Consider the following 24903-nt stretch of genomic DNA (forward strand, 5'->3'; position numbering starts at 1 on the left):
AAATATGTATAATGTATAAATTGGGAAATCCACAGCCTATTTGCTTGTCCAAACATTGAGCACCCCCTCCCTGCCCCAATCAAGTAAAAAATGCAAACAGTAGAACAATAGGTTTGCATGATCCTTTTTGCATTTGTTTTTAATTCCAGAGTCTGTGAGGTGTGCATGCATACGAGCATGCATGCGGACACATAAAGTACCCTACCCTTAACCTTATTTTCCTTTGTGGGGTAAGTTATGTACAGATAAGGGGAAGTAGGGCTTTCACTCTTCACTTTAGATTTATAAATTTTTACAAGCATGTAAAGCTTTTGTAACAAAAATAAAATAAAATCAGAGCCTTCGAACTCTATTTACAGAGAGAAGCAGCAGGCTCCAGTGAAAGGGGCATAATTATAATATTCACACAATTGTGAAAGGAGAGAAATAGGTAAGGCAGTGGTTTTTAGCCCTGGCTACAACTAAAGATCCTGTAAAAAAAAAAAAAAAAAAAAATACTGGGCCTATATAGTTCTAGAATGGGCAAATCTATCTGTGGTAGAAAATAATCAGGATAATATTTTCTTCTGGAATGAAATGGGGTCAGAAATTGGGAAGGAGCAGGAGGGAACTTTCTGGAGTGATAATGATGTGCTGTTATCTTGATAGGAGGGGGAGTTGCAACATGTGTATGCATTTGTCAAAAATCATTGAATCACTAAAGATTTATTCATTTTCTGTTTCTAAATTTTATCTTAAAAATAACAGTAAACAAATAGTGAATTCTAGGTAATGATGTACATGCTGAAATATTTGCAGGTGATGTGGACTGATGTTGCAACTTACTTTGAAATGCATTAAAAATAAGAGAGACTATAGAAAAAGAATGGACATGTGATCAAGTAAGTCTAGGAAAATGTTCATTATAGTTTCTAGGTTGTAATTATATGGGTGTTCACTGTTCAATTGTTTCAAATTTGCTTATAAATTTGAAAATTTTCTAAAATTCCTGAGAGAGGAGCCCTGTGTGACTGCACAAGTCACAACTCCATGAAGCGTGCAGCCCTGGCAGGATGACCAACTGTAGGGGTTTCCTCAGGTACGAAGACTTTTCAGTCTAAAACCAGGGCTGTTGGTTACCTTACCAAGACTAAGATTCAGAAGAAAAGAAATGCCTGCATCCCTACACTTCCAGCTTGCCATTTATCACTCCTACGCCTAATCTCATTTGTATAGTGCAGGTGTTGGTGTCCCCATGCACCTCCTGTAGTTAAGTGGTAAGAATTAATCTAGAATTGAGGAGTTTTTGAGGTTTATGTGAAGTGTGTTATTATTTTTAAAGGTTCTGAAAGGAGTAATGGGAGAACTAGTCTGGCAGCTGTGGGAACATTGAATTAGAAAGGGATGGGTCAGTAAAGAGGTTACTGTCATGACAGGGACAGTGACGGGGCCTCACCTGGCTGTGGGAGGGGCTGATGCCCAGTCCCGAGCTTCCATGAAACAGGTAGACAGCACCCTGGTTCTCCTCTTCTCCCGGGGCCCCGATGGCCACGTCCGTCAGCTTGTCCCCATTCACGTCCCCCAGCACGGTCAGGGCTGCCCCGAAGCGTCCCCAGGGGTGGCCCTGCTCCCCTCGGAGAGTGACCTCACACCGCCACCTCGCTCTCTGCAGAACAAATCCCATGCGAGTCCCTGGCCTGGGCAACTCCCAGGCTCCCCCCACACCCAGGCCCACCCAGCCCAGGCCTCCTTATCAGCTACTCACCCCCCGGGGCAAGGGGCACACAGACACCTGGCCCCCCCGGGTCAGCTCATAGTAATGGGGAGCCCCGATGAGAACCAGGTCGGAGCTGCCATCTCTGTCCACGTCCACGGAGCAGAGGGAGGCCCCAAAGTAGGAGCCAATCTGAAAGAGATGAGGCCGGGTTACATACCTCTTCCTACCTAAAGCAGAGTGTGGGAGTTTTCTCCCTATGAAGAAATATCATGCCTGCTGGTTAAAGTCCTTAGGAACGGATGTGATTCTCCATATGATTCATGATAAAATCTCATTTGAACATGCTGACATAGAGAGGAGCGTATTATAGAGTTAATCAGCAGCAGGTGAGGATTTTACCCCAAATGGTGTTGCAGGGAGGTTATTAAGATAGCAAAGAAGAAGTTGGATTGGAAACTACAGGCAGAAAAGCCTTGGAAGAGCAGACAGGATATCTTTTCAATACACTGGAAGTCTTTTGGGGGTGGGGTACAAAAATCAAAGTTGTCTGTCTGGCTAATAAGGAATCAACTGGCTTGGATTAAAAATAACTATTTGAAAGGATGCTCAGCATCACTAGCCATCAGGGAAATGCAGATCAAAACCACAATGAGGTACCACCTCACACCGGTCAGAATGGACATCATAAACAGATCCACAAACAACAGGTGCTGGCGAGGCTGTGGAGAAAAGGGAACCCTAGTACACTGTTGGTGGGAATGCAGACTGGGGCAGCCACTGTGGAAAGCAGTGTGGAATTTCCTCAAAAAGCTGAAAATGGAACTGCCTTTTGATCCAGTGATTCCCCTGCTGGGACTATACCCTAAGAACACCAAAACGCCAATACAAAAGAACCTATGCACCCCAATGTTCATAGCAGCACAATTTACAATAGCCAAGTGTTGGAAGCAACCTAAATGCCCATCAGTAGATGATTGGATCAAAAAATTATGGTACTTTTACACAATGGAATACTACACAACAGAAAGAAAAAAAGAACTACTAAACTTCGTGACAGCATGGATGGAACTCAAGAGCATTATGCTAAGCGAAATAAGCCAGGGGGCGAAAGACAAATACCATGTGATCTCACCTATAAGTGGAACCTAACCAACAATACAAAGATGCAAGGAAAATATGACCAGCAACACTGAAAGGAAAAGAAATCAACAGAGACAAGAGGGAAGGGGGGGGGGCAGGGAAAGGGAAGGGAAGGGGAAAGTCAAGGAACATATAGCAAGGACTCATGGATAAAACCAAAGGGGAAGAGCTGAGGGAGGGAAGGAGGGAGGGGGCAAGGGAAAGAGGTGGGGAGGAGGCAGAGACAAATGTATTTAAAAAAATAAAAAAATAAAATAACTATTGCTACAGGAATATTTTTGTGTGATGCTGAGAAATAATACCTATTTTTTAAAGGAACTTCAGAAGTATGTTAAGGAAACAAAACTACATTCAATGTCAATATGTAGAATTCACCCACAGGATGCATCAGTTTAGTCATTCATTCATTCATTCATTCATTCATTCATTCAACAGACAAGGGTCTGGAGACCCAGCCTTCCATGGTGCTCGGTGCAGCAGAGGGAATAGTAACAGATAAACAGGGAGATGTCTACAGCAACTTCAAACTGGGGCAAGATCTAGGAAGAAAAACTGCTGCGGGTGTCAAGACCTGGCTCACTGCACTCTGACTTCTGCCCCACACAACATTGAGAGAGGCCTCACTGACAGACCAACAAAAGCATTTGAGCTTCACGCTAAAGTCAATAGGATTTTTTTGTTTTTAGGTCATGTTTATTGGGGTATAATTTACTTACAATAAAATTCAGTATTTTTAGTGTAGTTTTAAGAGTTTTGACAAAACACATCCTCATGTAACCACCACCATGGTCAAAATACAGAATAGTTTCATTGCCCCCAAAATATTCTCTCATGCCTCACTGTAATCAACCTCTTCCTTCAATCAACAGCCCTTGGAAACCACTGATCTCTTTTCTGTCCCTACAGTTTTGCCTTTTCCAAAATGTCATAAATGGATTTACAGAGCATGTAGCCTTTTGGGTCTGGCTTGTTTCACTAGAATAATGCATCTAAGATTCATCCATGGTGCCCTGACAAGTGTGGTTCAGTTGGTTGGGCTTCATTCTACAAAGCAAAAGGTTCCTGGTTCAATTCTTGATCAGGGCACATGCCTGGGTTGCAGATTTGGTCCCAGGTTGGGAAGTATGCAGGACGAAGCTAATCGATGTTTCTCTCTCACATGGATGTTTCTTTCCCTCTCTCCCTCCCTTCTCCTCTCTCTAAAAATAAATAAATAAAATAATTTTAAAATGATTTTTAAAAAGATTTATCCATGGTATAGCATGTATCAGTAATCCTTTTTATTTCTGGTTAGTATTCCACTGCATGTACCACAGTTTGTTCAGCCATTCCCCAGTTGAGTGACACTGGTGTTGCCTCTAGTTTTAGGTGATTATGAATAGAGCCACTAGAGAAACATCCACACACAGGTTTTGATGTAAACATCGGTTCTTATTTCTCCTAGGTAAATAGTAAATACCTAAGAGAAGGATTACTGGTATGACAACTGTAAGATATTGACAAACTGTTTTCCAAAATAGGCATGCCATTTTCCATTCTGACAGCAATGTATGAGAGTTTTAGTTGCTATACATCCTTGGCAGTACTTGATATTGCCAGTTTTTTTTTTTTATGTCTACTATTCTAATACATGTGCAGCAGTATCTTAACTGCAATTTTAATTGCATTTCCTTAATACTTAATAGCATGGAACATGTGTTCATGTGCTTGTCTGCCATCCATATGTCTTTTTTGGTGAGGTGTCTGTTCAAATATTTTGCTTATTTTTTAGATTGCTTCTTCTTGTTGAACTTTAAGAATCCTTTATATATTCTAGATATGTCCTTTGTCAGATATGTAATAAAAAAGAAGGAAATTTACAAATATTTTATTCCAGTCTGTAGTTTATATGTTCATTCCCTAAACAGTGCTTTTCACAGAGCAAAAACTTCTCACTTTCATGAAGTCTTGTTTATCAATTTTTCCTTTATAGACCATGTTTATAGTGTTATATGTAAGAATCCTTTACATAACACAAGGTCATGAAGATGTCCTCCTATGATGTCTTCCACAAGTATTGTAGTTTTATTGTTTTTCAAGCAAAAGTTGAGGTTTATTTTTTTAGTCTTTAATTGTTTATGTTATTATGGTGTCCCAATTTTCCCCTTTGCCTCCCTCCCCCCAGTCCCACAATCAATTCCCACATCGTTTTTCATGTTCATGGGACACGCATATATGTCCTTTGTCTAATGTTTTTACCTTCTTTCAACCAGTTCTCACAACAACCCCATTCCCTCTTACAGGCAACAGTCTGTTCCATGTTTCTGTGCCTCTGACCTATTTTGCTGGTTCATTTATTTTGTTCTTTAGATTCCAGTCATAAGTGAGATAATATGGTATTTGTCTTTCACTGACTGGCTTATTTCACTTAATGTAATAGTCTCCAGTTCCATCCATGCTGTTACAAAAGAGACGAATTCTTTCTCTTTTACTGCTGCATAGTATTCCATTGTGTAAATGTATCACAGTTTTTTATCCACTCATCTATTGATGGGCACTTAGGCTGTCTCCAAATCTTTGGTATTGTAAATAATGCTGCTATGAACATAGGGGTGCATATATTCTTTTGAATTGGTGTTCCGGGATTCCTTGGGTATATTCCCAGAAGTGGAATTGCTAGGTCAAAAGACAGTTCCATTTTTAATTTTGTGAGAAAGCTCCACACTGTTTTCCACAGTGGTTGCACCAGTCTGCATTCCCACCAACAATGGACTAGGGTTCCCTTTTCTTCGCATCCTTTTCAGCACTTGCTGTTTGTTGATTTATTAATGATGGCCATTCTGACAGGTATGAGGTGATATCTCATTGTGGTTTTAATTTGCATCTCTCTGATGGCTAATGATGTTGAGCAGTTTTCCATATGTCCATGGGCCCTTTACATGTCCTCCTTGGAGAAGCGCTCTTTGCCCACTTTTTAATTGGATTGTTTGTTTTCTTGGTATTGAGTCATGAGTTCTTTATACATTTTGGAGATTATTCCTTTGTCCAATGTATCAGTGGCAAATATGTTCTTCCATACAGTAGGTTCCTTTTGCTGATATATTCTTTAGCTGTTCAGACAATTTTTAATTTGATATAGTCTCAATTTGTTAATTTTCTCCTTTGTTTCCAGTGCTGAGGGAGATATATTGGCAAAAAATATTGCTCCACAAGATATCTGAAATTTTACTGCCTATGTATTCTTCTAGGATATTTATGGCATCGCAACTTATATTTAACTCTTTCTCAGTTTGAGTTTATTCTAGTGTATGGTGTAAGATGGTGGACTTTCTTTTTTTTTTTTCTTTTTTTTTTGAAAGCACTAGTCCAGTACTCCCAATACCTTTTATTGAAGAGGCTGTCTTTACTCCATGTATGCTCTTGCTTCTTTTGTTGAATAGTAATTGACACTAAAAGTGTGGGTTTATTTCCGAGCTCTCTATTCTGTTCCATTGGTCTATGTATCTGTTCTTATGTCAGTACCAGACTTTTTGATTACAGTGGCCTTATAGGATAGTTTGATATCAGGTATTATGATCCCTCCAACTTTGTTCTTCTTTCTCAAGATTATGAAAGCTATTCGGGGTCTTTTTTTTTTCTATATAAATTTTTGGAATATTTGTTTGGAATATTTGAAATATGCCATTGGTATTTTTATAGGAATTGCATTGAATCTATAGATTGCTTTGGGTAGTATGTACATTTTAAGGATATTAAGTCTTCCAATCCACAGGATATGCTTTGACTTATTTGTATCTTCCTCAATTTTTCTTCAGTGTCCTATATTTTTCTGAGTTCAGAAAAATGTACCTCCTTGGTTAAATTTATTCCTAGATACCTCATTTTTTTTCTATTGTTGCAATAGTACGAGGATTGTTTTCTTAGTTTCTCTTTCTGATAGTTCATTATTGGTGTATAGAAATGCCATTGATTTCTGAGTATTGATCTTGTATCTTGCAACTTTGTCAAATTCATTTATTAGGTCTAGTAGTTTTTTCGTGAAATCTATACGGTTTTCAATGTACAATATCATGTCATCTGCAAACAATGACAGTTTCACTTCCTCCTTTCCAATTTGGATGCCTTTTATTTCTTTTTCTTGTCTGATCTCTATGGCTAGGACTTCCAGTACTATATTGAAAAAGTGGTGAAAGCAGACATTCCTGTCTTGTTCCTGATCTTAGAGGAAATGCTTCTAGTTTTTCACATTGCATATGGTGTTGGCTGTAGGTTTTTCGTATATGTCCTTTATTATGTTGAAGTATGACTCCTCTATTCCCACTTTGCTTAGAGTTATCATAAATGGGTGCTGGATTTTATCAAATTTTTTTGCATTTATTGATATGATAGTATGATATTTTTTCTTTCAAAAATTTTTATTGTGAAGATTTTCAAATTTATACAAAAGTAGATAGAATAGTATAATACATTTCCATGTATTCATTTTCCAGCCTCCAGCGATTATTTATTTATAGCTATCTTGTTTCATTCATATTTTCATCCACTTACTGCACTATATGTTTTATTGAATAGAATCCCAGGTATCAAACCATTTTTTAAAATTCTGTTTTCATTTTTTTCTTCCCTTTATTCCCCTGCACCCTCACCCCTCTCCTACCAACATTCCCTCCCCCCGCTTAGTTCATGTCCATAGGTCATACATATAAGTTCTTTGGCTTCTCCATTTCCTATACTATTCTTAACCTCCCCCTGTCTTTATTGTACCTATCAATTATGCTTCTTATTCCCTGTGCCTCTTTCCCCATTCTCTCCCCTCCCCCTCCCTCTGACCTCCATTTCTATCATTCTGTTCCTGTTCTAGTTGTTTGCTTAGTTTGTTTTTGTTTTTGTTTTTTAGGTTCAGTTGTTGATAGCTTTGAGTTTGTTGTCATTTTATTGTTCATAGTTTTTTTAATCTTCCTCCTTTTTTTAAGTAAGTCGTTTTAATATTTCATATAATAAGGGTTTGGTGGTGATGAACTCTTCTAACTTTACCTTATCTGGGAAGCGCTTTATCTGCCTTTCCATTCTAAATGATAGCTTTGCTAGATAGAGTAATCTTGGATGTAGGTACTTGACTTTCATGACTTTGAAAACTTCTTGCCAGCCCCTTCTTGCCTGCAAGGTTTCTTTTGAGAAATCAGCTGATAGACTTATGGGAACTCCTTTGTAGGTAACTATCTCCTTTTTTCTTGCTGCTTTGAAGATTCTCTCCTCCTCTTTAATCTTCGGTAATGTAATTATGATGTGCCTTGGTGTGTGCTTCCTTGGGTCCAACTTGTTTGGGACTCTGAGCTTCTTGGATCTCCTGGAAGTCTATTTCCTTCTCCAGATTGGGGAAGTTCTCCATTATTTTTTCAAATAAGTTTTCAACTTCTTGCTCTTCCTCTTCTCATTCTGGCACCCCTATATTTAGATGTTAAAATGTTTAAAGTTGTCCCAGAGGTTCTTAATCTTCTCCTAACTTTTTTGAAGTCTTGTTTCTTCATTCTCTTCTGGTTGAATGCTTATCTCTTCCTTCTGTTCCCAATCATTGAGTCCCAGTTTCCATCCCTTTACTGTTGGTTCCCTGTATATTTTTTCCTTATTTCACTTTGCATAGCCTTCACTTTTTTCTCCATTTTGTGACCATATTCAACCACTTCTGTAAGCATCCAGATTACCAGTGTTTTGAACTGTGCGTCTGATAGGTTGGCTATCTGTTCATTGCTTAGTTCTATTTTTGGAGCTTTGATCTGTTCTTTCATTTGGGCCATATTTCTTTGTCTCAGGGGCCTGTTTTGTTGGAAGGGGTGGAGCCTTAGGTATTCTCCAGGGCAGGGCACCCAGGTTGCTCCATTATGATGATGTATGTGAGGGAGGGGTCCAAGAGGGAACAATGCCATTTGCTCAGCTCTGGCCAGCATTTAGTCACTAGCCCTGCTACCCACAAGCAAATTGGGCCCTTCTGGTGCTGATTCCCAGGTGAGTTGGTTTATGTATGTTCCAGGACCCTCTAGGTCTCTCCAATGAACTCTCCTGTGAGGCCAGGAATTTCTCCATCTGCCACATGCAGGCCAGGAATTTTACAGCCGGAGATTTTGAGGCTTCCTTTTCCCATGCTGGAACCCTGGGTTGTGGTGTCTGTCTCGCTCCCCAGCTGTTCCTCCTAGTTTATCCATGCACAAATGTGGGACTACCTGGTCCTCCAGCCACTGCCGTGCCATGCGTCCTCTCTGCCCTGGCTGCCCATCTCCACCCCTCCTGCTGGTCTGGATGAATGATTCTTCTTTAACTCCTTGGTTGTTGAACTTCCATACAGTTTGATTTTCTGACAGTTCTGGTTATTTTTTCTTAAATTTGTTCTTCTTTTCGTATGCAAAGAGACAATGTATTAACCTATGCCTCCATCTTGGCTGGAAGTCCCTGATCATATGATTTTTATCTTGCATTTTGTTTATGCGTTCACATTTACTGATTTGTGAAGATTGTACCAACCTTGCATCCCCATGATAAATACCACTTGACAATAATAATGCCATGATTTTTTTTTAATGTATTGATGTATCTGGTTTGCTAGTATTTTGTTGAGGATTTTATCCTCACTGTTCATAGGGATACTGGCCTATAGTTTTCTTCCTTTGTTTTGTCTTTACCTGGTTTTGGAATTAGGATAACGCTGGCTTTTTAAAAAGAATTTGGAAGCCTTGCCTCTTCTTGAATTTTTTGGAGTAGTTTGAGAAGTATAGGTGTTAGTTCTTGAATGATTGGTAAAATTCGCCTGTGAAGTCATCTGGTCCAGGACTTCTGTTTGCTGGGAATATTTTGATTACTGCTTCGATTTCATTTGTTGTTATCAACCTATTCAGATATTCTGCTTCTTCCTGATTCAGTTTTGGGATATTGGATGATTCTAGAAATTTATCCATTTCATCCAGGTTTTCCAATTTCTTCATGTATAGTTGTTCATAGCATTTTCTTACAATTCTTTGTATTTCTGTGGTATCTGTTGTTATTTCCCCTCTTTCATTTCTGATTTTATTAATTTGGGCCCTCTCTTTTTTCCTTGATGAGGCTAGTTAAAGGCTCATTAGTTTTATTTATTTTTTCAAAGAACCAGCTCCTGGATTCATTGATTTTTTTTTTGTTTTTTTTTTTTTAAGTCTCTATGTCATTTATTTTCATTCTCATATTGATTATATTATTGCAGTTTTAGATTCTATGTTTATATCCACAGTCTATTTCAAATTAATCCTAATATGGTATTAGTTATGGGTAGAGGTTTTTGTGTTATTTTGTTTTTTATTATGCATGTCAAATTATTCCAACACCATTGAACTCTCCATTAAATTGTATTTGTGCCTTTATTGAAAATCAATCAACTAAAGGCTTTCAGTCAAGATAGCAGAGTAGGTAAACTCTGTGCTCACTTCCTCCTGTGATCACACCAAAATTACAACTAAATTACAGAACAACCACCATTGAGAACCACCTGAAGACTAGCTGAACCACCTGAAGACTAGTTATATCCTATAACTAAGGATATAAAGAAGCAGCCATGTAAAGGCTGGTAATTGGGGTGAAGATGCAGAATTGGTAGGTCCCATACTCATGGTGTGGTGATTAAGAGTTGGGAGGGATTTCTTGTCTGTGGAGGTCCTCTCTGAAGAGTGAGGGGTCCCAAACCCACACAAGGTTCCCCAGCCTGGAGCACTAGTGCCAGGAAGAGAAGCCCCCACAATATCTGTCTTGAAAAACCAGCAGGGATTGTGTTGGGGAAAGACAAAGAACTGCCAAATACTAAGGCACTGCTCTTAACCTATATGCAAACTCACTTGCTCACAAATCCACCTCTTCTGAGCTCCAACATATGGGCAGCAGCTCAAAATTGCCAAGGACACATTTAAAAATAACGAAATTAACTAACTTCATGGTAAGAACTGGAGAGACAGGGGTCAAGGCAACTCTCTCCAGGGACAGAAGTGCTGGCAGGCACTCTTGTCCCTTGTTGAGGGGTCCTCCAATCCAGTGGGCCCAGTGTAGGCAGGTGCCAATACTGAACTCTCCATTAACCTGCCTAACACCATTCCCCCGCCCTACTGACTCCCTGAGAACCAGCCCCACTCAACTCACCTCTTTGGCACTAGTTTTCCCCAGCAGCTGCTCAACACAACTGGCCTGTCTCAACTCATGCTATGGACTTCCCTAAACTCTCTCAAATACAACAAACCCCAAACAATCAGTGGCAGCAGGTTCAGCATACCTTGTACCTCTTGCTAAATGGCCCAAGCCTGGCACAAGTGGCCACCAGTCTTGGCTTGAAACATAGTTTCAACTAAGCCACAAGCCCAGCACAAGTGGCAGATCATCTCACTTGTATCATAGTGCCCACCAAAGGATCCCTAGCTTGACACAAGTGGCAGCCAGCCTTGGTTCACAGCATAGACTCTCCCAAGCACTTCTAAGCCCAGCACAAGTGGCAGCCAATAGCAGATTACATTATAGTTCCTACCAGGTAGCGCCAAGGCCAGCACAAGTGCTGGCTGACTTTGGCCTACACTGAATCCCATCCCACGAGGCTCCAAAACCAATACACTCAGTGGCTAGCTTCAGACCACACAAGAGCACCACACAACCAATTCTGCAAATAACGCATCCAAAGGACAGACTAGGCTTGCACCAGACACCTGCCAATATGACACTTGCTCTGTGGGGTAAGCCCCAGCACAATAGCTCACCCATTGTAGTCATTGCCAGCCCTCATAGCCAATCAAACTAAAGGTTAACCCCACCCACTGACATGCCAAGAGCAATTGAGATTCAACTACAGTAATAAGGAACACACAACCTACACAAGGGACCTGGGACACCTGGCTAAGGTGATCAGGGACAGAGCACCATTGAGACCCATAGAGACCTTCTACACAAGGCCAATCTCTCAAGACTGAGATGTACAGCAGCTCTACCTCATACATAGCACAAACAGGGAGTCGGCCAAAATGAGGTGTTAAGGAAAAATGTTCCAAATGGAAAAAACAGAATACAACTCCACATCAAAAAACTAAATGAAATGGAGACAAGCGATCTGCCAGATGCAGTGCTCAAAATAATAATTAAAAGTATGTTCAATGAACTTATGAGATAAATGCAGTGAGAACTTCAACAAGGAGACAGAAAGCAAAAAAAAACCAGTCAGAAATGAAGAATATACTTCATACCAGTCAGAATAGCCATCATAAACAAATCAACAAACAAATGCTGGTGAGGTTGTGGAGAAAAGGGAACCTTAGTACACTTTTGATGGGAATGCAGACTGGTGTGGCCATTGTGGAAAACAGTATGGAATTTCTTCAGAAAACTAAAAATGGAACTGCCTTTTGATCCAGAAATTCCACTGCTGGGATTATACCCAAAGAATCCTGAAACACCAATTCAAAAGAACATATGCACCCCAATATTCATAGCAGCACTATTTACAATAGCCAAGTGCTGGAAGCAACCTAAGTGCCTATCAATAAATGAGTGTATCAAAAAACTAAGGTACACTTACACAATGGAATACTACACAGCAGAAAGAAAGAAGGAACTCCTACCCTTCATGACAGCTTGGATGGAACTGGAGAGCACTACACTAAGCAAAATAAGCCAGGGGGTGAAAGACAAATACCATGTGATCTCACCTATAAGTGAAACCTAATCAACAAAACAAACAAGCAAGAAAAATATAACCAGCGACATTGAAATAAAACACAAATCGACAGTAACGAGAGGGAAGGAGGGAAGAAGATATTGGGGAAAAGAACGGGAAGGGTCAAATCAAGGAATATGTATAAAAGACCCATGGACAAAGCCAAAGTGGGAAAGGATTGAGGGTGGGAGGTGGGGGTGGGCGGGGCAGATGAGTGGTGGTGGGAAAATAGAGAAAAATGTATTTGAACAATAAAAAAATAAAAAATAATTATAAAGAGAAATTAAGAATACAAAAACTGAAATCAACAATACATTAGAGGAAATCAAGAGCAGATTAAATGATGCAGAGAATCAAATCAGCAATCTGGAAAAAAGGTAGCAGAAAACACCCAACCAGAACAATAGAAAAAAAGAATTTTAAAATAAGGGTAGTTTAAGGAACCTCTGGGACAACATCAAGCATAGCAACATTCACAACATAAGGCTACCAGAAAAAAGAAAGAGCAAGGAACTAAAAACCTGTTTGAAGAAATAGTGACTGAAAATTTCCTTAACCTGGCAAAGGGAATAGACATACAAGTCCAAGAAGCACAGAAAATCCCAAACTAGATGAACCCAAAGAAGATCACACCAAGACACATCACAATTAAAATGCCAAAAGTTAAAGACTAAAAGAGAACCTTAAAAGCAGCAATAGAAGAGCAGTTAGTTACATACAAGGCCATTCCCATAAGACCATCAGCTGATTTCTCAAAAGTAACTGTGCAGACCAGAAGGGAGTGGCACAAAATATTTAAGGTGATGAAAAGCAAGGATCTACAACTAAGGTTACTCTACCCAATAAAGTTATCATTTAGAATAAAGGAGAAATAAAGAGTTTCCAGACAAGAAAAAGCTTAAAAAAGTTCACCACCACTAACCCAGTATTACAAGAAATATTAAAGAGACTTCTTTAAGAAAGGGTCAAAAGTATGAAAAAGTTCTCAAGGACTAAGGCAAATATTTAGTAAAAGCAGTCAATCTACAAACTAGAAAGCTAGTGCAAAAGATAAAAGTAGGAAGTCATGCATAATTACAAAAATAAATTAAGGGATAAACACATACAAGGAATAAAAAATAATAACAAAGACATAAACATAAAGGTTAAGTAAAAATTGTAGTAATTTTAGAATGGGTTTGAACTTAAATGACCATCAACTTAAAACAGACTGCTATAAATATAGCTAGGTATATATGAAATACATGGTAACCAGAAACCAAAAATCTACAAGAAATATACAAAAAATAAAGAGAAAGGAATCTAAGCATGACACTACAGAAATTCATCAACATACAAAAGAAGTAAGCAAGAAAATAGGAAAGGAACAGAGAACTACAAAAACAATCAGAAAACAATTAATAAATGGCAATAACTACATACCTATCAGTAATTACTTTAAATGTAAATAGAATAAATGTTCCAATCAAAATAGATAGCATGGCTGAATAGACAGAAAAAAATCAAAGCTCATACATATGCTGCCTACAAGAGACCCACTCAGACTGAAAGACACACAAAGTAAAGGTATAGAAAAAGATGCTTCATGAAAATGAAAATTTAAAAAAGCTGGTATAGCAATACTACATCAGACAAAATGTACATTAAAACAAAGCTTGTAGCAACAGAAAAAGTAGGGCATTTCATAATGATAAGTGGATAATTCCAACAAGGTATAACTCTCATAAATCTCTAAGCATCCAATGTATGAGCACCAAAATAAATAAAGCAAACATTGATGAACATAAAGGTAAAGATCAATAGTAATATAGTAATTGTAAGGGACTTTAATACCCCTGACATCAGTGGATAAATCATCCAGACAAAAAGTCAACAAGGAAACCACGGCCTTAAATGACACATTAAACTAGATGGGCTTAATTGATATTTTAGAACATTTAACCCAAAAGTGGTAGAATATAAATTTTTTTCATGTGAACATGAAACATTTTTCAGGATAGAACACATGTTGATTCACAAAACAAGTCTCAATAATTTAAGATTGAAATCATGTCAAGCATTTCTCCAATCACAATGGTATGAAACTAGAAATCAATTACAAAAAGAAAACTAAAAAACACATGAACATATGGAGTCTCAGTAACATGCTACTAAACAATGAATGGGTTAACAATGAGATCGAGGAAGATCAAGAAATACTTTGAGACAAATGAAGATGAAGACACAACAATCAAAATACTTATGAGATACAGCCTAAGCAGTTCTAAGAGGGGAATTCATGGCAATACAGGCCTGCCACATGAAACAAGAAAAATTTCAGCCCTGGCCAGGTGGCTCAGTTGGTTAGAGCATCATCTTATACACCAAAAGGTCATGAGTTTGATTCCCAGTCAGGAGACATACCTAGGTTGTAGGTTCGATCCCAGTCAGGGTGCATGCAAGAGGCAACCAACTGATGTTTCTCTCTCATGTCAATGTCTCCCCTTCTGTCTCTCTGTCTCTCTGTCTCTCTGCCTCTCTCTCTCATCCTCTCTAAAATCAATAAACATATCCTCAGATGAGAATTTAAAGAAAGAAGAAACAAGAAATATGTCAAATAAACAATCTAATGTTATACCTGAAGGAACTAGAAAAAGAACAAACAATTCCCAAAGGAAGTAGAAAAAAAAGGAAATAATAAAGAAAAAGTGGAAATAAATAAAATAGAGTCCAAAAAGGCAAAAAACATCAATAAAACCAAGAGCTGATGCTTTGAAAAGATAAACAAAACTGATATATCTTTAGCTAAGCCCTGGCCAGGTAACTCGAGTGGTTGGAGTGTCATCCTGTACATGAAAAGTTTTCAGGTTTGACTCCCGGCCAGGACACATACCTTGGCTGCAGGTTTGATTCCCCAGTCATGGTGCATGTGGGAGGCAACCAATCAATGTTTTTCTCTCATGCTGACACCTCTCTCTCTCTCCCCCCTCCCCCCCGCCACTCCCCTTCCATTCTCCTCTCTCTCTCAAATCAATAAACCTATCTTCAGGTGAGGAAGAAAAAAAAACTTTAGCCAAACATATCAAGGAAAAAAAGAGATATTTGTCTTTCTCTGACTGGCTTATTTCACTTGGCATAATGTTCTCCAGATCCATCCATGCTGTCATAAAGGGTAAAATTCTATTCTTTTTTTACAGCAAAAGAGTATTCCATTGGGTAAATGTACTATACATATTTTATCCACTTATCTGATGATGGACACTTGGGCTGCTTCCAAATCTTGGCTATTGTAAATTATGCAGCAATCAACATAGGGGTGCTTATAACCTTTTGAATTAGTGTTTCAGGTTTCTTCAGATAAATTCCCAGTAGTGGAATCAGGTTTTAGTATCAGGGCAATGCTAGCCTTGTAAAATGAGTTTGGGAGCCATTCCTTTTCTTTAATTTATTGGAACAGCTTGAGAATGATAGCTATTACTGTTTCTTTGAATATTTGATAAAATAGTTTATCGTATTTTTCTATATTTCTGTGGTATCAGTTGTGATAGCACACATAGCAGTTGTGGAACTACTTAAGAAAGTTCCATTATTAATTTTTTTAGGTAACTCCATACTGCTTTCCAAAGTGGCTGCACCAATATGCATTGCCACCAACAGTTCAAAGATATTCCCCTTTTCTACACATTCTTGCCAGCACTTGTTATTTGTAGATTTATTGATGATAGCTATTCTGACAGGTGTGAGGTGGTATCTCATTGTGATTTTAATTAGCATTTCTCTAATGGTTGCCGTAATTGAGCATCTTTTCATATGTCTATTGGCCATCTGTATGTCCTCTTTGGAGAAATGTCATATGATTTGTTATTTGTGGAATCTAATGAGCAAACTGAACTAACAAGTGAACTAGAGACAGGCTCATAGATAAAGAGCAGGTTGACAGCTCTTGGGGGCACAGTCGGGATGGAGAGATTGAGCAAAAATAAAAAAGAGCTCATGGACACAGACAACAGTATGGTGATTATGGGAGGCAAGGGGGTAGGTCAAGGTAGAAAAGGGCATAAGGGGAATAAATGGTAATAGAAAATATTCAATAAAAAATAAACTATTGAAAAAAACAGGAGAGAGAGAATCCAAACTTTAAAAATCAAAGGTGAAAAAAGAAAAGTGGCAACTGATACCACAGGAATATAGAAAACTTCTACAAACTATTTATTAAATCTTCAAAGGAACAGTAATAGCTATCACTCTCAAACTCTTCCAATAAATTAAAGAGAAGGAATGGCTCCCAAACTCATTTTACAAGGCCAGCGTTACCCTGATACCAAAACCAGACAAAGACATAAAAAAAAAGAAAGTTATACTAGTCCCAATGAATATAGCTACAAAAATCATCAACAAAATGTTAACAAACCAAATCCAGCAATACATTACAAATATCATATACCATGACTAAGTGGGATTTATTCCTAGAATACAAGTGTGGTTCAATATTTGTAAATCAATTAACACGATACACACATAAAAATGAAGGATAGAAATCATGCAATCAAATTGATAGATGCAGAAAAACATTTGACAAAATCCAACATCCATTTATGATAAAAACTCTCAGCAAAGTAGGGATAGAGGGGTCATACCTCAACATAATAAAGGCCATATATGACAAACCCACAAATATCATCACGCTCAACAAGGAAAAGCTGAAAGCTTTTTCTTTAATATCAGGAACAAGACAAGGATGTCCACTTTTACCACTTTTATTCAAGATAGTACTGGAAATCCTACCCACAGCAATCAGATAAGAAAAAGAAATAAAAGACATCCAAATTAGAAAGAAAAAATAAAAACTGTCCTTATTTGCAGATGTTATGATATTGTATATAGAGAACCCGAAAGATCCCACCAAAAAACTATTAGAACTGATAAATAAATTCAGTAAAGTAGCAGGATACAAACTTAATATTCAAAAATGTGTTGCATTTTTATACACCAATAATAAACTATTAGAGAAGTTAAGAAAACAATCTCATTCACAGTTGCATCAAAAAAATAAAATACCTCAGAATAAGTTTAACTAAGGAGGTAAAGAACCTGTATTCAAAAAACTGTAAGACACTGAAGAAATTGAAGAACATACACACACACAAAAAAAAATGGAAGTCTATACTATTCTCGTGGTTAGTAAAAATTAGTGCTGTTAAAATGTCCAAACTTCCCAAAGTAATCTACAGATTCAATACAATACTTATCAAAATACCAGTGGCAATTTTCACAAAACTAGAACAAATAATCTTAAAATTTGTATGCACAGAAGATGACAAATAGCCAAAACAATTTTGAAAAAGAAGAACAAATTTGGAGGTATCATGCTACTTAATACCAAACTATACTGCAAAGCTATAGTAATCAAAACAGCATCATACTGGCATTAAAAACAAGCACATAAATCAATGGAATAGAATAGAGAGCCAAGAAATAAACTCACATCTATATGGTCAATTGATCTATGACAAAGGAGGCAAGGAAATAAAATGATGTAAAGACAGTCTCTTCAATAAATGGTGCTGGGAAAACTAAATAAAAAAATATTAAATTAGACCACTTTTTTGCACCATGTACACAAATAAACTCAAAATGGATTAAAGACTTCAGTGGAAGACCTGAAACCATAAAACTCCTAGAAGAAAACATAGGCAACAAACTCCTTGAGATTGCTCTTGGCAATATTTTTTTTTTATATGTCTCCCAATGTAAGGGAAACAAAGGAAAAAATAAACAAATGGGACTACAGAAAACTAAGAAGTTTTTGCACAGCTAAGGAAACCATTAGCAAAATGAAAAGACAACCTACTGAATAGGGGAACATATTTGCCAATGATACATCTGATTGGGGTTAATATGTAAAATATATAAGGAACTCATATAGCTTAACACACACATAAAGAACAATCTGATTTAAAAATAGGAAGAGGGCCTGAATAGACATTTCTCCAAAGAGGACATGCAGATGGCCAAGACATATGAACAGATGTTCAATGTCACTAATCATCAGAGAAATGCAAATTAAAACCACAATGAGATAGAACCTCACTCTTCTCAGAATGGCTATCATCAATAAATTCACAAACAAGTGTTGGCAAGGATGTGAAAAAAACAAAACTCTTGGGCACTGCTGGTGGGAATACAAATTGATGCAGCCACTACAGAAAACAATATGGAGGATGCTCAAAAACTTAAAAATAGAACTATCTTAATGACCCAGAAATTTCACTTTTGAGCATTTGTCATAGGAACCTGCCCTGGCGGGTGTCATTCAGTGGATTGAGTGCCAGCCTGCAAGCTGAAAGGTCACTGGTTCAATCCTCAGTCAAGGCACGTGCCTGGGTTGCAACCTAGGTTGGGCCCCAGTTGGGGGCATGCGAGAGGAAACTGAGGGCAACTGATGTGATTTTCACACATTAATGTTTCTCTCTCTCTCTTTCTCCCTCCCTTCCCCTCTCTCTAAAAATAATAAAATCTTTTTTTTAAAAAAAAAGGAAAGCATTCCAAAACACTAAGTTCAAAAGGTATACTTGTATGCACTCCTACATTTATTGCGGCATTATTTACAATAGCCAAGATATGGAAGCAATCTATGTGTCCATTGATAGACAAAAGGATAAGGAAGAAGTGGTATATAGACAATGAATTATTACTTAGCCATAAAAAAGAATCAAATCTTACCATTTGCAACAACATGGATAAACCTGGAGGGTATTATACCAAGTGAAATAAGTGAGACAGAGAAAGGCAAAGCATATGATTTCACTTATATGTGGGATCTAAAAAACAAAATAAATGAACAAACAAAAAAAAAACTAATAGATAAAGAGAACAAATTGGTAATTGCCAAATGGGAGGGAGGTGGAGGGTGAAAGAGGTAAAAGGGATTAAGAAGTACAAACTGTCAGTTAAACAAAAATAGTCACAGACATGAAAGTATAGCATAGGGAATATAATCAATAATGTTATAATAACTATGTATTTTGTCAGATGGGTACTAGATTTATCAGAGTGATCACACTGTACAGCATAATATACAAATGTCTGATCACTATGTCTACACTTGAAACTAATATAATATTGTATGTCAACTGTAACTGAAAAATAAATTTTTAAAAAGAAAATGAATTGGAGAACTCATTCTATTCATAAATATCAGTCTATTTTAGGCCTATTCTGTTCCACTGATCTTTATATCTATATTTTTGCCAATGTCACACTCTCCTGATTATTGCAACTTTATGGTAAGTCTTGAAATCAGTTAGTATATGAATCCTCCACTAAATACTTAATAGTATTTATCTAAGGACTTTTACAAAACTGTTTTAGAAATTTTACTTTCCAAACAACTCATTCTAATGAGTAGAATCAACTCATTAATTATACAAAATATTAGGATTTTGGTTGGGATTATGCTGAATATATAGATCAACTTGGGAAGAACAGACATCTTAACATTATTGAGTCTTCTAGTCCATGAACATGGTATATTTCTTTATTTATTTAGGTCTTTGATATCTCTCATTAGTGTATGTGGTTTACACCATGTAAGTATTGCACACATTTTGTCAGAGTTACATTGAAATATTTCATAGTCTTTGATGCTATTGTAAATGGTACTGTTTTTTGTTGTTGTTTTTTTATTTTTTCAGATACATTTGTCTCTGCCTACCCCCCACCACTTTCCCTTGCCCCCTCCCTCCTTCCCTCCCTCAGCTCTTCCCCTTTGGTTTTGTCCATGAGTCCTTGCTATATGTTCCTTGACTTTCCCCTTCCCTTCCTTTTCCCCGCCCCCCCTCCCTCCTTCCCTCTTGTCTCTGTTGATTTCTTTTCCTTTCAGTGTTGCTGGTCATATTTTCCTTGCATCTTTGTATTGTTGGTTAGGTTCCACTTATAGGTGAGATCACATGTTATTTGTCTTTTGCCCCCTGGCTTATTTTGCTTAGCATAATGCTCTCCAGTTCCATCCATGCTGTCGCGAAGTTTAGTAGTTCTTTTTTTCTTTCTGCTGCGTAGTATTCCACTGTGTATATGTACCATTATTTTTTGATCCAATCATCTACTGATGGGCATTTAGGCTGCTTCCAACACTTGGCTATTGTAAATTGTGCTGCTATGAACATTGGGGTACATAGGTTCTTTTGTATTGGCGTTTTGGTGTTCTTAGGGTATAGTCCCAGCAGGGGAATCACTGGATCAAAAGGCAGTTCCATTTCCAGCTTTTTGAGGAAATTCCACACTGCTTTCCACAGTGGCTGCCCCAGTCTGCATTCCCACCAACAGTGTACTAGGGTTCCCTTTTCTCCACAGCCTCGCCAGCACCTGTTGTTTGTTGATCTGTTTATCATGGCCATTCTGGCTGGTGTTTTTTAATTTAAATTTCCAAATGTTTATTGCTAGTATAGAAATACAACTGATTTTTGTATATTGATCTTGTATCCTATGAACTTACTGAAATAACTTACTAGTTATAATAGGTTTTTTTGTCAATTCTTTTGGATTTTCTATGCAAACAATCATGCCATATGTCAATAGAGGCAATCTTATTTTTTTCTTTCCATTCTCTATGATTTACCCCTTATTTTTCTTGCCTTACTGCACTGGCTAACTCTTATCATATGATGGTGAATAAGATTGGTGAAAGTGGATATTCTTGCCTTCTTTCCAATTTTAAGAGAAAAATGATCTCATTTTTAAAATGATGTTAGCTATAAATTTTTTAATAAATGATCTATCTCAGATTGAGGACATTCCCTTTAGTTCCTAGTTTGCTGAAAACTAAACATAATGAAAGGATGTTGCATTTTGTCAAAAAAAAGTCTGTACTATTAATATTTTTACTTTTTTCCTCTTTTAGTATGTTATGGTGAATTATATTGATTGCTTTTTTCAGGATAGCTTTTTCCAGTTTGGATAAAATTTGTCACATAAAATTTACGTCACATAAAATTTACCATTTTAAAGTATAAAATTTAGTGGGTTTTAGAATATTCACAATGTCATATAACTATCACCACTAATTTCAGAACATTTCTATCACCCCAAAAGAAAAAAAAAAACACTGTATCTGTTAGCAGTCACTCCCAATTCTCCCACTCCCTGTGGCAACCACTAATATACTTTCTGGCTCTATGGATTTGTCTAATCTGGACAGTTCAGATGAATGGAATCATATCATATATGGCCTTTTGTAACTACCTATTTTCACTTAACATAAAGTTTTAAAGGTGTATCCATGTTGTAGTATATCACTACTATATTTTTATGACTAAATAGTATGCCAGCCCTGGCCAATTGATTCAGGTGGTTAGGTGTTGCCTCACAGACCAAAAGGTCGTGGCTGTGATTCCGGATCAGGACACATGCCTAGGTTGCAGGTTCAGCCCCCGTTTGGGCATGTATGAAAGACAACCCATCAATGTTTCTCACATCAATGTTTCTCTTCCACTCTTTCTCCCTCCTCCAGTTCCCTCTCTTTAAACCCTCTTTCCCTTCATCTCTCTCTAAAAGCAATGAAAAAATGTCCTCTTGGTGAGGATTAAAAAAATAAAATAAATAGTATTCTGAGAGCTTCTTGCCAAGATGGAGGCATAGATAGATAAACTTTGCTTCCTCACACAACCAAAAGAAGAATAACAACCAACTTGAAAACAAGAAACAACCAGAACTGCCAGAAAACAGAACTATATGAAAGTCCGACAACCAAAAAGTTAAAGAAACATTCATCCATACTGGTAGGAGGGGCAGAGACAGGCAGCAGGGGCAGAGAGGAGGTGCAGCAAGGAGGCAGTTGGTGGACCAGGAGGTCCCACATTCATGTGTGAATAAACTGGGAGGAACAGCTGGGGAGTGAAACAGACCATGCAACCCAGGGTTCCAGCATGGGAAAACAGAGCCTCAAAACCTCTGTCTATAAAAACCTGTGCAGGTTGCAGCAGCAGGAGAAACTACCAGTCACACAAGAGAGTCCACTAGAGTAGCCCACAGGGTCCTAGAATGTACACAAACTGACGCACCCAGGATTCAGCACCAGAAGGGTGCTTTTTGTGTGGAGGGGGGAGGTAGCAAGGGAAGTGATTGAAAGCAGGGAGGGAGCAAGTGGCATTGTTCCCTCTCTGACCCTTCCCCCACATACAGCACTACAACACAGCAAAGTGGGTTGCCTCACCTTGGCAAATACCTAAGGCTCCACCCATTACAATGTAATAGCTGTGTCAAGACAAAGAAATATGGCCCAAATGAAAGAACAGATCAAAGCTTCAGAAACAGAAATAAGCAACAAGGAGAGAGCCAACCAATAAGATACAGAGTTCAAAACACTGGCAATCAGGATGCTCACAGAAATGATTGATGCAAAGTAGATGAAGAAGTGAAGGCTATACAAAGTGAAATAAAGAAAAATATACAGGGAACCAACAGTGAAGGGAAGGAATCTGGTACTCAAATCAACAATTTGGAACAAAAGGGAGAAATAAACATTCAGCTGGAACATAATGAAGAAACAAGAATTCAAAAAAATGAGGAAAGGCTTAGGAACCCCTGGGACAAGTTTAAATGTTTCAACATGCAAATCATAGAGGTGCCAGAAAGAAAAGAGGAAGAGCAAGAAATTGAAAACCTATTTGAAAAAAAATAACAAAATAAAACTTTCCCAATCTGGTGAAGGAAATAGACAAGTCCAGGAAACTCAGAATCCCAAACAAGTTGGACAAAAAGAGGAATATGCCAAGACACATTGTAATTAAGTTACCCAACTTTAAAGATAAGGAGAGAATCTTCAAAGCAACAAGAGAAAAGGAGACAGTTACCTACAAAGGAGTTCCCATAAGACTATCAGCAGATTTCTCAAAAGAAACCTTGCAGGCAAGAAGGGAGTGGCAGGAAGTTTTCAAAGTCATGAAAGACAAGGACCTATATCTAAGATTACTCTATCCAGAAAAGCTATCATTTAGAATGGAGGGCAGGTAAAGTGCTTCTTAGATAGGGTCAAGTAAAGGAATTCATCATCACCAAACTCTTATTATATGAAATGTTAAAAGGACTTATCTAAGAAAAAGAAGATCAAAACTATGAACAGTAAAATGACAACAAACTCACAGCTATGAATTACTGAACCTAAGAAAACAAAAACAAAAACAAACTAAGCAAAACTACAACAGGAACAGAAATGGAGATCACTTGGAGAGTTATCAGCAAGGAGGGGGAAGGGTGAGAATGAGGGAAAAGATCCATGGAATAAGAAGCATAATTGGTGGGTACAAAATAAACAGGGGAAGCTAAGAATAGCATAGGAAATGCAGAAGCCAAAGAACTTATATGTATAACCCATGGACATGAAATAAGGAGGAAGGGAGAAAAAAAGGGACAGCTGTAATAGTATAATCAATAAAATATACTTAAAAATAGTATTCCATTGTATACAGGATGCCACATTTTGTTTATCTATTCATGCATTGATTTACATTTAGGTTCTTTCTACCTTTTTTAAAAGATATTTCATTTATTTATTTTAAGAGAGAGAAGCAGGGAGGGAGACAGAGAGGGAGAGAAACATCAATGTGTGGTTGCCTCTTGTGCACCCTCCCCTCACTGGGGACCTGGCCTGCAACCCTGGCATGTGCCCTAACTAGGAATCAAACCAGTGATCCTTTGTTTTGCAAGCTTGCACTCAATCCACTGAGCAACACCAGCCAGGGCTCTTTCTACCTTTTGATTAATATGAATAGTAATGCTCTAAAAATTCATTTATAAGTTTTTGTTTGGACACCTATTTCCATTTTGGGGGAGCAACATACCTAGGAGTAGAATGTCTATCACATAGTAAATCTATGACTCCTTTTAAGAGGTTTATAATTTTGTTGTTACATGTAGGTCTCTTATCCATTCTAGTTAATTTTTGTATATTTTGAAGTAGGAGTCAAAGTTTATTCTTATTCATGTAAATATCCAGTTATCCCAGTAGCATGTATTGAAAAAATTATACTCCCCATTGAATTAACTTGGTATCTTTGTCAGAAATCAACTGACCATAAACATATGGGTATATTTCTAGACTCTCAGTTCATTCCCAACTTTATCTATCCTTATGTCAGTACCATAGTGTCTTGATTATTGTAGCTTTGTAGTGATTAAGACTAACTGAAACTTTAAGCAAATATAATCAGTTGGGAGGAGGTATGGAAGGAGCTAATGCTTGGGAAAGTTTCTGCACTCTATGTAATCACGAGAACCCTACTAGAAGAACAGTAAAACAGAGGGGAGGGGGGAGGGGAAGAATGGGGGAAAAGGTACAGGGAATAAGCAGCATAAACAGAAGGTACAAAATAGGCAGGGGGAAGTTAATAATATTATAAGAAATGAA

At 37.7% G+C, this 24903-nt stretch overlaps 1 protein-coding gene across 1 annotated transcript in view; it reads right to left on the reverse strand.

The window, feature by feature from the left end:
• ITGAM (integrin subunit alpha M) overlaps positions 1 to 24903 on the reverse strand; it is an 82752-nt gene that overhangs the window by 9237 nt on the left and 48612 nt on the right. The window contains exons 13-14 of the mRNA XM_054582617.1: positions 1745 to 1885; positions 1436 to 1645 (exon numbers count right to left, since the gene is read on the reverse strand). Of these exons, the coding sequence (XP_054438592.1) occupies positions 1436 to 1645; positions 1745 to 1885 (351 nt within the window). The remainder of the gene's footprint in view (positions 1 to 1435; positions 1646 to 1744; positions 1886 to 24903) is intronic.

This window comes from Pteronotus mesoamericanus, unplaced genomic scaffold, assembly GCF_021234165.1.
Source record: "Pteronotus mesoamericanus isolate MK-2021 breed Mesoamerican mustached bat unplaced genomic scaffold, CSHL_Meso_final contig_72, whole genome shotgun sequence".
Classification (NCBI taxonomy): domain Eukaryota; kingdom Metazoa; phylum Chordata; class Mammalia; order Chiroptera; family Mormoopidae; genus Pteronotus; species Pteronotus mesoamericanus.